Raw genomic sequence first — 13,579 nt, forward strand, 5'->3', positions numbered from 1 at the left:
TACTTAATGCTTACTGACTTTTCATTATAAACCAGAAGATTGATTTAATAATTAGTTGTTGTAAGTTATTTAATATAGGCTTTTAAAAGAGTTTGATCAACTGATTGCTGTTTTTTGTTTCACTGCCACAAACCTTCTCAAGTTTAACTTTGCCCTTTTTATTTTTCAACGGTTCAAATTATTTGCTTCGACTTTTTCTGAACTCAATTCACAACATGCCGTTGTCCCTTTAGTGTAATATTCAAATGCCCATGAAGGAATGAATCTTTATTAGAAATGTGTTTGCAGCAGTCAAGTGCATGTAGAACATGCTAGGTTGTGAATGTTTTCCAAGCAGGGAGCAGGAGAAACAAACGTTAAATATAAACAGTTAAATATAGCACAACAAACTTGTGTCTTCCTTTAAAAAATAAAAGATGAACCCCTCATATTGAAGCAACGCTCTGTGCAATCCTCCCCAACGTCCATGACCTTTATCACACCCCTTTCCGCCTCGTTATGCCCTCTTCATCTGGCCACATGCGTGAGAGGAGTCGAACTTCCTCCTACATAATAACCACTGATTTTCTAATCAATTGAAGTTAGAAGTAACAACTGAATCTACGTCACCGTCACTAGACTGCTACACATTGCAGATGCTACACCTACTACTGTGACTACTAAGCCGAGTAAAGGACTTTAAATTGTGTTTCAACATAAAAACAACATCTGTAATGCTACCCTGATTTAGTCAAGAGGCTGTCATCATTTCCTCCCAGGTATTTTAGAGAGTGTAAAAAGATAAAAGTGCAGCAAGTCGAGCTGAATGAAATGTTGCCAGAAATATACAAAGACTCAGGAATGTCAGTACCTTTCAGAAGAAGATTTTAAACTACCAACACTGATGACTGTACCTGAGAGCTAAGACTAGACCTGATCTGACAGTGTGTGGTGCACCTGTAGTAGCTGGTGATCTGAAAGTGAAGTGTACCGAATCGTAGGCGTGTAGTGCTTGATTAGTGGTACTTGGTTTTAAAGGGGTGCTGCAGTGATTTTCGTATTGCACGATAAATTTGGGTCAAAGAAAAATACTTTTAGTCTCTAGTATGGGACAAGCTCCAAATTCACTACAACTCCCATAATGCCATTTCATGAAGAATAATTGTTCAACCCAAGCAGCGTGCTTTGAGTTTGGAACAAAGGCTTTCAGTTATCAAGTTGTTGTCAAGAGTCCAATCCAAGACAACCCTGATGACATCATCAGGGTAACTGTCTTCATTTTGCTACTTTCAAGTTAAAATTGTTTTTAAAGGTTGAGTAAGACTTTGTGACTTTAATATATAAAATCAATGTAGTACCCCTTTAAGGTTGTTTAAATCGCCGCGATGACCACTAAGGTAAACAGATGGAACAGGACGCATGACAACAATTCTCCATGTTGACGTGCTTTTGGCACTACTAGCTTAAAGCGTCTAATCTAGTGAGGCGTACGCTTTACTACCTCCACTACGCTATTCCACTACTACATGACCAGATCACTGACGGACTAATGTGCTACCACAAAATTATCACAACAATTAAAGGGTTAACAGGCATTAAAAAACCCACAGCTTTTAACAGAAGCTTAACTACACAGTTATCAAACCTAACGTCATCTAAACTATGCAAGAAAGGATATGACAATGACTGGCTCAGTCATTTTACCACTAATGCAATGATGTCATACGAGGTATTTGAAAGTTTACGACGACTCCTGGGGGAAGTGATAAAAGTTGTTGGGGGTGGCGGTCACTACTCGAGGGTTCAGAGGTCAATGGACAGCATTTTAAAAAATTATGTTGCAATCTCATCACAACAGTGGCTACTGGAAAGTCCCTAATCTCACAAAAATAAGCCGCCTCCTTCTCCAAAAATATGCTTTACATGTTTGTTCATCCAGCTATCACTTTCTCAAGTCGTTTCACTTTTTTTTTCCCTTTTTCAAAAAGTAAAAAAGTTCCCAAAACTGTGCAATTTTCTGTTAATCTTATACAAAATAATTCATTTTAACATTCAGCTAACAGCTAATATTGAGCATAAACCTCAAAATCAACATGCAAAGACAGGTGGACCTATGATCTAGGATTGTAAAGTTAAAGGGTTTGCTCTTAGATCATTAGCAAGCAGCGTTTTCATCCACAAATCATTATACTAATCGACCAATCAAATGCCCTGAAAGCAAAAATTTCCACCCAGGGAAAAAAACAGTTATGCTTGATGCCACGACCCGGCTCGCTCTTCGAGATTCTGCAAGGAGTTGTGTTTCCCATCAGGCATGAACTACACAGATGAATTTGATTAGAACAGACAGATTGGACTGCATTTCGATAACATACCAGCTGATGAGGCCGAGAGTCACCGGCTAATCAGGAAGTGAAGTGTTGGAGTAATACTGATTACTGGCATCCATAGATGAGTCATCATGCAGTCAGGATATACAGGGTTGTAGTACTCAGGCGTTAAAATGTTAAACATTGAAAATGAGAAGAACTATACAGGCTGTTAAATCTAGAGTTAAAATCGTAGGAGCAACAAAGGTGGCAAGAAAAATGCCACAAGGAAAGAAAGTCTATGTGTTGAAAAATAGGAAGGAAGAGGTGGATTTTTAATCCGCTTTCTTGGTTCTTCCGGATTACCAGAACCCTCCGCTGACAGTGCGATGGATGGTTCTGGAAACAGGAGGCTCACCTTCGGCTTTACGTGGGACAGAGAACTGTGGAGACAAGAGCAGATCACATGATGATCAATGCTGTTCTGTTTTCGGACCGTGGCACATGAAGGAGACCTGGGAACAATGGAAGAGTCACTACCACAGGGAAGAAATGTGCGGTGAGAGAAAAGAGAGAGGTGAGAAGCAGAAATGAAAAGCAGCTGCTCTTACAAGCTTGCAGTAAAAAAAAGAGGGGTTGTGTGAATTAATGTGTTCATGTGTTTCTGGGTTAGGTGTAGTGCAGCAGCAAGCAACCACACAGCACGACGGAGCACTACGGCTAAGAGTGAGTGAGGAAAAAAGGCTGCTGTTTGGGGAGGAAAGAGGGAGAAAAGTGATGCTACAAAGGCGTACTAAGAGAGAAAGAGAAGGCTGAAGGTGAAGAATCGGTGTTAATGTGTCAGTGCCTCACAAACCTCAGTTTCCACTGCTCTCATACCAGAGCTACCCAAAGGACAAAGCAGCACAGACGAAAGACAAGGAAGGAACAGGTCAACAGTGAAGCACTTTCCTACTCCCTTTAAATCAATGTTTGAGTTCAGAGCTACTGCTTCCCTGATTAGATTAAATGTCTACTTCCTCTTTCAAGCAACAGGAGGCAGTGTGTCAAACCAAATGCTCAAACACCTTTAAATAGAAGCCATTTTTGGGGCACTATTAAAACAAAAAACAATAAACCACCTTGATATGACAGAAGCTGCTCAGCTTTTCATCCTGCTCACTGTTAGAAATGCATCGAGTACAGGTTTAGACTGATTAAATGGACAGATGACTGTTTGTTTACCTTTGAGAATGTAGTCTGTAAGCAGGGCTGGCACCTTCTCGCTGTCATCCCTCATGGCATGCAGGACTAACAGAGAGAGAAAGCAGAGCATTACATTTTGTTGACGGGGTATTATTTTAATTTCAAGCTTCATATTTCACTGTGTGATACCTGTGGAGTAGCTTAGCATAATTTACTTATTTTTCTCACACTGGTGCTCTGTGCAGGCCCTCATACAGCTTCTGCCTGAAAAGACTCAGTCAGCTCTGTCCCTTTAAGAAACCCCGCCCCTACAAGCCTGCTTTCTACTCATTGGCCAGCTCTCTGAAGCCTGGGGATTACCCCAACATACTTTTACGTACAGATTTGAAACTTCACCCACCTTTAGTCTGAACATCCAACATTGTATATATATATGTCTTACAATGTGTAACAGCATAATACCCCCTCTTTAAACATGAAATGCATTGGAGCAAAAACAACAAGCTGCAGGGATGGACTCACTCTTTGTGAGGATCTGGAGGTCTTCCACCTGCGGGGAGCCAGCTTTCTTCTCATATGGGATTACTGTGGTCAGGTACTGGAAGAGATAATATAATGTAAGACACATGCATTCACTGTTATCTATTTTACTAGACCTAAGTGTTGTCAGAGGCTGATACAAATCAACATGATGAAAGCAGCAGACTTGTATGTAACTGTGAATGAAAATGTGTGAAATGAGAAAGAAGGCAATGATCATACGACAGCGTCTTCTTGGCTTTAAACAAAAAAACAAGACGCAACAGTGAAAGCTGCAAAAGTGAAGAAATAATGAAGCTTGGGTGAAGATACAAAGACAACAGATGAAATAAATGATAAAGCAAAGGCTCGTGGTCGCCGTTGAAAAGGAAACAATCATGCAGGTGGTCAAAAGAAAAAAATAAAAGGAGGAAAAGAAGAAAAATATCTGCAAAGAAAAACAGCTGTGGGTCAGAAGAAAGAGCAGGGGCACCTGTTTGTCCCCTCCTGTGTTGCCAAAAGTTTGACGGAGGCCATTTTGAATGACATTGGAGAGTCCCTCCAGAGTGAGGTTCTACGAGGAGCGAGAGGAAGGAGGAAAGAAAGAGAGCAAAGAGAGATGAGGAGGTTTCTATATTCAGAGAGAGAAGGAACAAGGTTTCGGCACTGAAAGCACCCATGTGTCAGGTCATGCTGCATGCATTTGTGTATTTCGCTGCTCGTGACTGTAATCATAAGAGAAAGATATACGTGTTTGTTTATGCCTCCCACACTGTGTCCTCGCATGACTCACCGTGCCCGGTATGTGCGTGCTGGCTGTCCTCTGTCCGTTAGGCCCTGTTGTAGTCGTACTTCGGATTTTCTTCTTCTTGCGCAGCAGCTCGCGGTGCTCCTTCTGCCTGTTCTGCACGTCGATCAGCAGCGAGATGAAGCTGTTCTTCACCTGATTTTAAATACAAAACTTGTTTATTTATATTGATTTATAGTATCAAACTGAAATTACCTTTTTTCTTAGCTTCATGTTCTTACATAAATCTTTTTATATCTACTACTATAAAACATACGGTGACAGCATGAAACAAATGACACTGAAAAAATAAAGCTGGTAGCAATTCACTGACTTCTCTCATCAACAGAACACTGAGCGCTGCCGCCTGTTCTCACTACACAACAGATGGTCAAATAGCTGTGTTTGTGTTTTCTTCAAATCTAAATCAAGTGTTTAAGAGTTTCTTTACAACCAAACGTTACTGCTGGACTGTTAAATTGATGTGATTGTAAGTGCTGTGCTCATTCTTTGGGCTGTTCCTTGGTAGTCGCCTTGTTGTGGTAATGCAGGTAAAACAAAAGTACCTCCTTCTCATAGTCCAGTTCGTCTCGCAGGGCCAGAGCTTGAATCAGCTCTTCACTGTAGCGGCGGATGGCCGTCTCCACTTCCTCCAGAGTCTCGGTCAGCTCGGACACCGACAGCTGACGCAGCCCTGAGGATGGCGTGCAGATATATCAGAAGGAAGTGTGTGGGTTGGTGGGTTAGTGATAGAGTTGATAAGTATCAAACATGAGTAGATTATGGTTAAAATGTTCAATTCTTTTGACTTTGGAAGCTAAATAACTGCATGAAACTTAATATTACAGTGTTGAATATTCATGATCATCACTATTTTGTAATGGCTTCTAATACAGTTAGTTGGTGTGGCTGTGCTCTGGCTTATTTCCAGGTCGGGGAGGGCAGGCCCAGTCTTGATGGACTCCCAGGAGCTTAACCAAGGTGCGGAGGGCCGGGCTAAGCCTGCTGACAGCCCAAGAGGACGGGGCACGGAGCTCCGCAGCTTGCCGCGGGGTTCAGGGTGCTACGGTGGCCCGTGATCTTTTTTGGCTCGCCATTTTCGGACATTACACTCTGTGACAATTATCTTAAAACTGACATCATTCCCCCGCCTCAGTTGTTGGTTAACTCGGCTACTTTTAAGCCATTTGTTCCAGACAATCACCGCGTCTCTCCATCTTTCATTTCGCTGGCACTGTAGATGCGAGTGACAGCTGGCCTCAGTCATGACGGGTTCACTCGCAATTACTGCTCTGAACGTATACTGGCCTTTAATAGTCCAGACCTCGAATATAAGACGACCCCACTTTTTCAGATAAAATGTCAAGGAAAAACCCCGTCTTATACTCAGGCCAATACGGTATGTCCAATTTTCAGCCATCTGGTGTCTCTTAGTACATTTAAATCACCTCGAGTGTGTTTAACAAGCTAAGTGTTGTGTAGTATGTAAAATAGTTCATTCTGCAGTGAATATTTGCATCTAAAACAAAAGCCTGAAGGAAAACTGGGAGCAAATCCTCAGTCTGTACGAGTCTGGCAGTAACAATTGTGTCCAAGCCAAATATATGCTGTTGATTATATAACAAGTATGAACAACGTAACCGCTGTCTGTTTGCATTTGTTACACATTACATAAGAATGTTACCGCGCGTGTGCATGAGCGTGAAGCTGGATCTTCATGTGCAAGACCTATCACACTTCATTAAGTGATTTAGATTACTGTCCAAGAGGAGTGGAGTATGATTGTCCCAGAAACACACACAGGCAAGTATAACAGCATTAAAAAGGTACATGTACACGAGCACAGGGTACTCACGGTCCTCGTAGCTGGTGTTGGAGCCGGAGCGTTTCAGCGCGTGGAGGTCCTGAGAGAGCATGGACAGGTCCGACTGGGAGGGACTGTCGTCATCATCTGGGTCTGGAGACTCCTGCATCATCTCTTCTATCTCCTCTATCACCTGAACATCAAGCCAGAAAATACAAACATGTACACACATGCATGACATGAGATTTTACACTGTGTGTTGGTTTTATGGATGCAGAGGGGGAAGGTGATTTTGTGGATAGCACTGCAGTTTACACATGGACATGTACAGCCTTAAAGGGTTTTCCTGTATAATATTATTACCTCTGTGCCTGGTGGGGTTCTGGTTCCCCTGCCACGGTTAATGTAAAGATTGAAGCAGCTGTTTCATTTTAACAAACAACAGAGAGGTGTGGCAGATCCCTGTGGCTGCAGTGACATTAAGATTTACTACAGCTGATGTTTGTTGTTGTAAGACACACAAAGATTATAAAATAAATGTATGTTTTCTGGGGCACTTTGGCACAGTAGTTGGTTGAAAGCTGTTGCTGTACCTCGTCTGGAGTCTCACCAGCAAATGCAGTTATTTGTTTCAAGGAGCAATGAGTTCATTTTTCCAGGTTGCTATTTTTAGCTCTGTTTGTAGTTTGTCCCTGTCAAGACTATTTTTAGATCATAGCAAGATGTGTAAGAGGACGTCACAACCAGAACCTGATGTGTGTGTGCCTGTTTGTGTGTGTATGAAGGGAACAGAAAAAGAACCTAACAAACTCTCAACATGTTGAGATGCTTATTGTCACAGTTACATGTGGAAAAACATCAGTGAAACAAGGATGCATTTTAGAAGAAGTACTTGAACCAGGAATTTGCATATTATGAAAATATGTTGCAGATAAGAACGGTCCCAAAATAGAATCAAAGAAGCTTCCAGTAAAATATGTAATTTGTAGCACAGACATACGATGTATACTGCAAAATCCGGAATATAAGACGCAGTCTGTTTTTGGGGCGTATCCCAGAGGGAAGAAGACGTTTTCTATGGCTATTTATTAATAAAACGTGTTATTTCAACACTATTCAAATGTATTTTCATTTGAAACACATTCAAAACACACACAAATTACAGCCTACCATACCTGTTTTCGTCATGTCGAGTTTGCAATCCTGCTAGCTACCGATGTGGTAGTTGAGCTCAGCATACGGTAACGTTGATTGGCTACATCCTAATCTCCACACTCACAGACTTTGAGGCACGTTAGCGGTAAGTGTGCGAGTGCTTTGTGCTGTCCCACTGTCAAATCACCAAATGCGTGAGGGCTCTGATGTGGACTTTTCAACCCCAAATTGCGGACTCACCGTGAGGCAGCATATCTGCAGGCTTTCCTTTGGTAGTTACCCAGAGTTCATAGCCAAGTTGGTGACATATACAAACGTGATTGTCCTGCCCCGCACTAAATGTAAACAAATGTTGAGGTAGTATTCAATAAAGTTTGAACAAAAAAAAAGCGAGCATGAACGGTGACGGGAACCGCAATTATTTATCTGTATATGACAACATGTCGTTAACTCACATTTGTGCTTATTTATGAACTTTTTTAGAGATGTCTTTATTTTTTCTTTTTGTTAATTTATTAGCCTTTCTGACTTTCGATAGTTTGCTATAGTTGTGAGGATGGCGACTGCAATGGCGACTGCAATGGCGGTAATGGCGGCGTATGTCCGTGAGGAAGCTTTAGCTAGCTTGTAACACAGCTCTCTGCATTTTATACTGGCATGTCGGTCACACTGGTTTATAGGACACAGCCCACTTTTTCGATGAATATAAATGTATTAAAAGTGTGTCTTGGACACCGAATTTAGGGATAAGTGAACGCAAAATAAGAGACACATAACTCCACTTTTAATAGCCTTTTAAATCATGTTACTAGGTTTTTAGTCATCCATTGTTTAAAGTTGTTTCTCTTTTAGTCTAATGTTTTTTTCATATGTAACTTTGTGTTTTATTGTTAATTTAAAAGTGCACGATAAAGCACTTTGTAACGCTGGTTTTAATAAGTGCCATACAGCCAACCTTTATAATATTATTATTTTTACAACACACGGCACAGTGAGCCTGATAAGTCACCTGCTCAGCTGTGAAGAGCGGCTCATCATTGATGCACGACACGATGATCGAGTGCATGTCCATCTGCTCCCTCAGCTCCTCGTCATCTGACAGATCCAGAGACTGGTTATCCAACTTCTGTCAGTCGGAGAGGGACAGAACGAAAGAGGAAACTTGGATGAGATGACAAACAGGTGGTTAAGCAGATTGAAGGCAGACGAGCAAACTGCTTACATTTGACTTTTCCCCTCCTGCAAGGTGACATTACAAAAAAACAGTTCAATGTAGCCTGTTTGTTTACTACGTGTGCGTTTGTGGTACCTCGTGCTCAGTGAGGTTGAGGGTGGGCAGGTGGAGGGAGCGAGTGTGCGATGTCTTCCAGTCCACCGCCATCACGTTGCCGTAATTATCTGTGAGAGCGTTCCACACCCTGCGACAAAGAAAGAGCGGATTGTGTTAGGATATTAGAAGAACCAGAACTTCACAAAGGACACAGAGTAGATAAGACAAACCCTGTTTCCTTCTCGTTCTACTGTGACACAGCATTACTTGGCAGCGGTACTTGGCTGTCTCATCACCCCTTTACCACTTCACTTCGCATGTTCCTGCTGCATTTCACAACAACTGCCTGAAACCACTTACGGGTGCAACAACTCCTCATTTTTTAAACACACATTTAAAGAAAGGTCCGCCAACTTTCTAGTCCCCCTTATGGAACCATCTTCAGTAAAATCACAATTTAAGAATTGTGTCTTTAAATAATTAAAACCCCTTCTGACAAAATCAGCTCATTCAGAAACAGTGTCATCCGTGTTCCAACGAGCTGTTGAATGTTTACAGGATTGTGCAGAGTGAGAGCTGGCAGAGAGGACATCACAGCTGAGCAGATGGTGACGGAGCAAACAAGTTCACGGTTCGACTGTGAAATCCATCTTTCTTTTACGAAACGTTTGGCTTAACCAGATTCGAGGGAATGTTGGAAAATGTGTGCAACATAATATTTGAAAAGAAAAACATATTTTGGCCTCAAAACTCTTGAAATTGCAAGTACAACAAAACCCTGCTAATTCACGTTCCCCATCTGAAAACACTACTAACAATTGTTATTACGCATGTGATGCATTCAAACACATATGTGCAGAATCCACATATGTGCACGTGCAAGCAATGTTTTTATTACTGGCCCTGATGGCTGCGAGCAGAGCGAGGGTGGATGCTGTGAACCCATGTGTCAGAGTGACTCTGCATCGTCATGTCCTCCCACACACACACACGGACAAATGTTTATGTAACTCGCATGTTTCCCCCTGAGGTGCTCATGCACAGCTTGGCGAGTGGGGGGCTCAGGGGTCGTTCTAAATAGGGCAAAGGCTGGCCTGGCAGGATATATCTTTTGTCCCTCTAGCAGAGACACAGTCTCCGGCACGTGAGCTCTGCCAAAATACACAAATTAGCTCCAGTTTCACCGCGAGCATTTGCATTTGAAAACGAGGACGGTCTAAATTTTCAAGGGAACAAATTTCTCGTCTCTTCTTCAACGGCGTGCCAATTTGTCTGAATGGCTTGCTTGGATATATTTATGCGGATGTTGTTTTATCACACGTGGGCACACGCATAATCCACCCATGCATGACTTGGCTTCAACACAAACACATTCTGCGTTCTCCGGGCATTCTCACACAAACACAAACACACATTTCCTCCCTGTCATTCCCGTTTTTCGTCTCGGGCCGCGGCCTCGCTGAAGAAGGGAACTTGTTAAGCGCCTGAGCACGTCCTGCAAAGTGCAGTCATCCAGAAAAGACTCTCGCTGAGCCTGGCGCTGCTCTCCGGGCTTCGCCAGGCTGCTGTCCAATTATTCTGTACCCTCTTTCCTCTGTGTCTTCACTTACAACAACCAGAGATGCTTCTTTCCCTGTCAGACCAGCTTCCCCCTAAACATTTACAGTAACACCAACTGCAAAAAGCTGCAAGTCTTTGCTGTGACAATCTTTCTCCTACTCCCTTTAAAACTGTCAGTGTGCGTGTGTGTGTGTGTGTGTGTGTGTGTGTGTGAGGAAAAGTTACAGTTAAGTAAGAGAATGTCCGAGTTACAGGGACTTTTTCAAGTCTTGTCACAAGTCATCACTTCTCGTGTCCAGCTGATACGAAAAAACGAGGTAGTTCCAACCATTGTGCAGCTAAACGTTTAGTTTATTGACAGAAAATTAAAATAAAATCTGCCTCCTTCTGTTTAAAAATGTGAGAGTAAATGTAATATATTTTGGTTTGATGTTACGGCTGAAGATGTGGAAATTGTGATTTCCATGTTTCTATTTTTTCGGACATTTTTTAAAATACCATAGACCTTTAGCTTGCCTATTTAAAATCCTATGTTCGATAAAGTAACTGAAACTGATATAAAATGTAAAAACTTAATAAAAATAAAAAGGTCCAGTATTAGCATTTTTTTTCGCTTCACTCAAACGCCACACGCCACATTTATTACAGGTCGCTGTGGAGGCATGGAGAAAAAAGTAGGACCTGAATGTTGTCAAGTTTGCAGAACATAAATCAGGAGATGCAGCAGTGAGACACTTCTACATTGACCACAAGAAAGTGAAAGAGTAAGTAAAACTGAATCTACTACCCCTTTCCCACCTAAATTTAGCATGTCGACATTGGTTTTTCAGACCCGGGAGGACCTGCTTATAGATGCCAATTGTCTCTTTCCCATTGCCAGTGAAGTATACTCCTTTCGGTCTTCTGCTGCGTCACTGTCTAACGTCACAAACTCTCCCACACCAGGGTTAGTAAGCAGTGGAGATGTTACGGTGGTTAGGTCTTTATAGTCTGTTTATTAAACTCGGCGCAGACAAATTTGGAACAATGTTCAAGCGCTGTTTGGACGAAGACGGGTGGAATTTGTAGCTGAGATGACAAGGAGTCGCAGAAGTTACAGGCGGAGCATAGAATCTCGCCGGAAAAGGGGGCGGAGATTAGCATGTTGACCCGGGTTTTGTGTACCTATCAAGGCCGATCAGAGGAGATAATTACCCAGGTCTACTGCAGAGTAATTTGACCAGGGTCTGAATGCAGATTGTAGCCTCTCCCATTAAGCAAAAAAGCCGGATGTTAGAGGACTTTTTGACCAGTGAGGAAGCGGCTTTAGTCTGAGAAAGACGGTAAAAAAGGCCAGTATGCGTCGCGGTGCTTGATGCGGTGGCTGCGGGGTGGGGCGGCAGTTAACCACCGAATCACAACCATTAGTGGTTTGCTGCAGTTAGAAAAATGTAGTACCGTCACAGCCCTATTTTTTATTACTATTACTACTACTACTTTAACATTAGATAAGCTGAAATGGCAATCAAAATATTTGCATTTGTTGGAGCCCAAAATAACTGATTTTCATGTAAAGGCTGGTAAGCAAAGTTCTCAATACAGGGTGGCAGTCTTCATCCGTCAGTAAAGTACATTTCATTTTCATCCTCCACATGTCCATATAGTGGTCTACATTGTTGAACAATTACGGGATCATTTGATTTATACCGCCACACACAGCTCTGTTATGACATTAAATGTCTCTGCTGGTGTGGCATTGATGTGACTACCTACTGTGAGGTAATATCATGTTGTCATGCGAATGTGTGGATATGATGTGATACAACAACTGCTGGGGACCTCCGGCTGAGATAACAAGGGCTGATGCTGACAGTGTAACCTTTCAGAAAGTATGAAACATGACATTTTGCGTCTGTTTGCTGTAAGAGGGAACAGTCAGGTTAAAAGTCTTAGGCGTTTTGTCTCTTTCGATCAAGGCAATTTGAATACAGGGTTAGTCTGTACAATTTAACAGCCAATCACTAACTCCCAATATACAGTTTGTGGATCAGTGGTTTAATGGCCAAACTCAACCAAGACAGCATGAAATCAAGTAATGGTAACGTGGCATGACCCCTCCCCTCACACACACACACACACACACACACACACACACGAACAAACGACGGAAAATACAAATTCTTGATTCATAACTTCGAGGTCCAAGATGTCATGCCATGTTAATATATTAGATTTAGTATCTGGAATGTATTGAGCTTTTCCAGTTTAGAGCTAAGTAATGAAGCAGGTACAAAATATTTATAATAATACAACATTAACTCAAGTTCTGTTAACCTGCACGAGCTGGTAGCTAAACTTTGGAGAGCACTGATTTGAGCTAAGCTAACATTCCCTCACGAGACAACATCAACGGTCGGTTAGCCTGCCGAGGCTAAAGTGGCTAGCTAGCTAGCTAACAGATTAAAAGTTAGCGTCAATAAAAACCCGCATAAAAGTCACACTCACTCGTCGTCTTTCAAGTAATTATCCTCTGTGATGGGTTTAATGGGCGCTATGTTCTCCGTCGTGGTGTTGTAGTTTCGGAAACAGACTGTCAGCTTCTCGTCGAAGTCGTGGACGAGGTCCTCCATCGATTTGAAGCTGCAGATCTCCCCGGAGAAACTGTTGTCCAGGTCGGAGAAATCGTCTAGGCCCGACGACGAATCGCCCACATTGGAGTTCAGCTGGTCCAGCTGCTCGGCCGTCGCGGAGGACGGCTTGAATTCGTTAAAATCCTGCCAGTCCTCGTCGAAGTGGGCTAACGGCGCCGCCATGACTGCCGCTGGGAGCTCGGTTGACAGCCAGATAGACCTCTGGATGGTGCCCTGTTTTCGGCTTCTAGACACTGGACGAGACGGCGAGGCTGAGGGAGAGGAGAGAGAGGTAGAGGGAGCGAGAGGTGGGCGGGCAATGGTGACGTCTTCGTGGGCACCCCTCCCCTTCCAGAGAAGCAAAACAAACCCATGTCAGCTGGGTTTCTATAATAGATATGA

General features: G+C 42.6%; 1 protein-coding gene across 3 annotated transcripts; it reads right to left on the reverse strand.

The window, feature by feature from the left end:
* Positions 1-113: 113 nt before the first annotated feature.
* On the reverse strand, positions 114-13,419 carry fez2b (fasciculation and elongation protein zeta 2b). 3 transcript variants are annotated; one of them, XM_069657291.1, is made up of 11 exons: positions 13,053-13,419; positions 9,048-9,156; positions 8,748-8,864; positions 6,635-6,776; positions 5,346-5,473; positions 4,786-4,935; positions 4,486-4,566; positions 3,996-4,071; positions 3,513-3,578; positions 3,145-3,172; positions 114-2,731 (listed from the first exon to the last, which is right to left on the reverse strand). In XM_069657291.1, exons 1-10 carry the CDS (start codon positions 13,358-13,360, stop codon positions 3,162-3,164), a joined length of 1,188 nt encoding a protein of 395 aa, XP_069513392.1. In that variant the 5' UTR covers positions 13,361-13,419; the 3' UTR covers positions 114-2,731; positions 3,145-3,161. The 3 variants fall into 3 exon arrangements, with proteins under 3 accessions (XP_069513392.1, XP_069513391.1, XP_069513393.1); XM_069657290.1 differs by lacking the exon at positions 3,145-3,172; XM_069657292.1 differs by lacking the exons at positions 3,145-3,172; positions 4,486-4,566.
* Between the last annotated feature and the right edge of the window lie 160 nt (positions 13,420-13,579).

This window comes from Semicossyphus pulcher, unplaced genomic scaffold (assembly GCF_022749685.1).
Source record: "Semicossyphus pulcher isolate SPU_LCO1_2020_fin unplaced genomic scaffold, fSemPul1.0.p SCAF_11, whole genome shotgun sequence".
Taxonomy (NCBI): domain Eukaryota; kingdom Metazoa; phylum Chordata; class Actinopteri; order Labriformes; family Labridae; genus Semicossyphus; species Semicossyphus pulcher.

Excerpts from the sequence above, each read along its gene's own strand:
- fez2b (XM_069657290.1), bottom strand. The coding sequence starts at position 13,360 with ATGGCGGCGCCGTTAGCCCACTTCGACGAGGACTGGCAGGATTTTAAC. Across the intron at positions 8,865-9,047 it reads TCAACCTCACTGAGCACGAG|AAGTTGGATAACCAGTCTCT; the intron begins GTACCACAAACG and ends TCCGACTGACAG. Across the intron at positions 4,567-4,785 it reads GCACGCACATACCGGGCACG|AACCTCACTCTGGAGGGACT; the intron begins GTGAGTCATGCG and ends CGCTCCTCGTAG.